Below are 3,177 nucleotides of genomic sequence, written 5' to 3'. Positions count from 1 at the left end.
ACTTTGAGATGCTTTTGGTGGTTCATCCAGCACATCTGCTGGAGTTGTGCCTGCAAGCTCCAGGGCAGGTATTGGCACAACCTAACAGGACCTCTCTGTTCCACCTATAAGTAATTGTAGCTGGATCTGCAGGTCATCCAGATGTCCCAAGAGCTTATTTACAGATATAGATGCTTTGATGTTTTCTGCCTGCAACTGCATCGAGCATCTGTGACTGTAAATCTGACAGCTGGACACTGACTCATAAATGACTGTCCCACGAGTAATTGCAGGTCTGAACCTGTGCCTGATGGCTGAGCTGAGGAGAGCGCTGAGATTTATTGTGGATGAGAGCCAGGATGGTGTAGTGGGCTTGGTGTGCCGTGCCATGGCAGGGTGTATGTCAGGGGTGGGAGGTCTGGTGCAGGGGTGATTCCTGTGGCTTGTGGCTCAGGGATGTGCTCAGGGTTACCAGGGGACCTTACACAACAGGTCTGTATAAAGGGACTGCTGCTGTGTGACTCGTGCTAGGGAAGCAGGTAAATTGGCTGGTGTCTCTTCTCTGAGAGGTGCAAATGTGTTTTGGAGGAAGCTTGTGGTTTGGGGTTTTTTTTAAGATGTATTTTAGTGTGAGAAGGGCTGACCCTTTGGTTGACACACCTTCAAAGCATGGATTGAAGATGTTTGTGGGAGAGGTGGTCAAACTATATGTGTTTTCAAAGGCTAATTACTGGCAGGTTGTAGGGGATACAATATGACTTTTATGTAAGGGGGAAATCCTGGTGTAAATCCGGAAACACTGACCCATAAAAATGCATATTTTAATAAACTCCCTGTGTTCTGGATGTGTTTTTTCTACAAACCATGGAGTCTCTCTTTGCCGGGACTCCAGAGCATAACATTTGGTCTCCTGCTCCCTGAGCATGAGAAGAGGTAACTGGATGGGAGGGTGTTAAAATGTGGCTACTTCTGCAAGTTTTCCATCCTGGCAGTAGCTATGGCACAGCCTGTGAAGCAGGGAAGTAGCCAGCAGCTTTGTTTTTCCCTAGGGCAGAGGGCTGGGAAGGGAGCAGAAGCAGCGGCCCAGGTGGTGATCCCCATGCATCCCCTCATGCGGCAGGACCTGAGCCCAGCTGGGGGTCTGCTGGCCGTGCCTGTCCCCGGGTGGGCAGTGACCCTTCCTCAAGGTTTTCTGAGGACGCAGGAGCCGCTGGACCCAGAGCTACTCGGGACGGCTGCGATCTCCAACCAGGCTCTGCCTGGAGAGATGCCTGGGGTCCCTCCAGCCACCGATGAGGTGGCAGGGGGAGAAGGGGACGCGTGGGTAGGGAAATGGAGCATCCCTGAGCATCCACTGCAGCATGCCCATCCCCTTTCATCCCCCAGACACAAAGCTGGCTGCTATTAACTCCTCTGAAGTGTGCCTTGCTGCTCAGGGCGTCCAGGATGCTCAGGGGATGGGCGTGCTGTAGTGACGAGAGACACGCCACACACGTGTGCATCCTCCCTGGGCACTCCAGAGGCCCCTCGGCCCCTGCCAGGGTGCTGCCTGCCCACCTCGCCTGCTTCTCTGCCGGGGCAGGGGAGAAGGTGCCGGGGCAGGGGAGAAAGGCAGGGGCACCGGCAGCTCCACTTTGCTCTGCAGCTCAACGCGCCTTTTAAAAGCCAAGTGCTCTGGAGACAGCCTGGGAGGCTCCTGAGGAGGGATGCTCCCCAGCCACCCTGCCAGCCCGTGTTAGGCAGCAGCCAAGTGTTGAAGGCTTCGGAGGACACCAGGCTTGTAAGTGGACAGTGGTGGTTTCTTGGCAGCAGCTCCGCTGCTCTGGGGAGGTGGCTCACCTGGGCGTGCATGACTGTCCCTCTGTGTGTGGCGTGGCTGTGGTCTGTGTGTGTCTAGAAATGTACAAGTTGTTAAGTAGAGCCTTGACCGTGGGCTGCACCGTGGGAGAGCAGGAGTGTGTTGTCTCCAGGAAGTGTGTCAGTAGAAGCGTACAAGTTGTTAAGTAGAGCCTTGACCGTGGGCTGCACCGTGGGAGAGCAGGAGTGTGTTGTCTCCAGGAACCTGCCTCATCCATGCATTGCAGGTATGGAGGGTGTGCTGTGGCCCTGGGTGGCCAGAGTGGGAGTACATGGCAGGGCTGGGCAATACCTGTGTGCCCTGTGTCCGTGCATGTGCAGGTCTGTGTTTCTGTGAGGTGCTTTTGCATGGTGTGGTCTACACGAGGGTGCAGCAGAACCATGAGGGCTGCACATGATGCTGGAGCTGGGCAAGTCCTGTGGGCTTCTCACTTTTTAGGTAAAAAAACCCCAGTGAAATCCCACACTTAACAGTTCCACAGCAGCCTCCATGTATTAATATAGGGTCTTCCCTGCTACCCTCTGAAACCAGATGGTAGCTCCTGCCAGCAGGACCCTCAGCAAGGTTCTTTTTAAATAACAAACCTTAATTTCCAGCACAGGGGAGATTTCTGTGGTGACGAGAGTTGGGGCTTGCTGGGCAGACCCCAGCTTCCCTGGGGCAGGAGGGCAGTTGCTCAGGTGCAAACAGCTTTGTACCTGCAAAGTCTACCCTGACAGCAGGACAGCATCTCCCTGCCTGTGGGGTGGTCTTGTGCTTACATTCCTTATGAGTCTATTTTCTTGTCCTCGGGCTGGCAGTGGTGCTGAGCCATGGGCTTGTTGTTATGGCACAGCTCGCTGGGGATGCTGTTGCCCCGGCAATGGCTGAGGAGCCTGAATGATGACAAAAGCGTCTTTCATGGCCCACGAGCAGATGTGGGATCTCTTGGGGAGGGCAAAGTGCTCTGCAGGACTCTTACTGCAGAATCAGTGATGGCTGGTGGTGGAAAACATGGAGTGGGCACATCTCATGGGAGGGTTTCACCCTCTCTCTTCCCATGCTGTGTTGTGTCTTTGTGTTCCAACCACGTGATGTGTCCTGCGTGGCTCTTCTTGTGGCTGTTTTCTGCTCTTTGCAGGTCTCTTGGGCAGGGTGTGTGCCTGTGGTCTCACATGGAGGATGACGGCCAAGAGTAATGGTCTGCACAGCTCACCGGCCAACTGCAACCCCTACCCACCCGCCCAAGCCCGAGTGGACAGTGATGCAGAGAGGACGAGGCTCAGCACCAGGAGGTCAGGCTGGTCCCTGGTTTGTTTGAGGGAGGCAGTGGTGGGGCAGGGGGGGGGATGGCCAGGCCC

At 55.2% G+C, this 3,177-nt stretch overlaps 1 protein-coding gene across 1 annotated transcript in view; it reads left to right on the top strand.

Annotated features, from left to right (window-relative positions):
- The first annotated feature begins 2,998 nt into the window (after nt 1-2,998).
- Nucleotides 2,999-3,177, top strand: part of CNGA2 (cyclic nucleotide gated channel subunit alpha 2) — a 6,272-nt gene continuing 6,093 nt past the window's right edge. The window contains exon 1 of the mRNA XM_010173183.1: nt 2,999-3,111. Coding sequence (XP_010171485.1) covers nt 2,999-3,111 — 113 coding nt within the window. The remainder of the gene's footprint in view (nt 3,112-3,177) is intronic.

This window comes from Antrostomus carolinensis, unplaced genomic scaffold (genome assembly GCF_000700745.2).
Source record: "Antrostomus carolinensis isolate BGI_N321 unplaced genomic scaffold, ASM70074v2 scaffold26548, whole genome shotgun sequence".
Classification (NCBI taxonomy): domain Eukaryota; kingdom Metazoa; phylum Chordata; class Aves; order Caprimulgiformes; family Caprimulgidae; genus Antrostomus; species Antrostomus carolinensis.
Note: the sequence above shows the minus strand (reverse complement) of the source record. Positions and strands in the feature narration are given on the sequence as shown.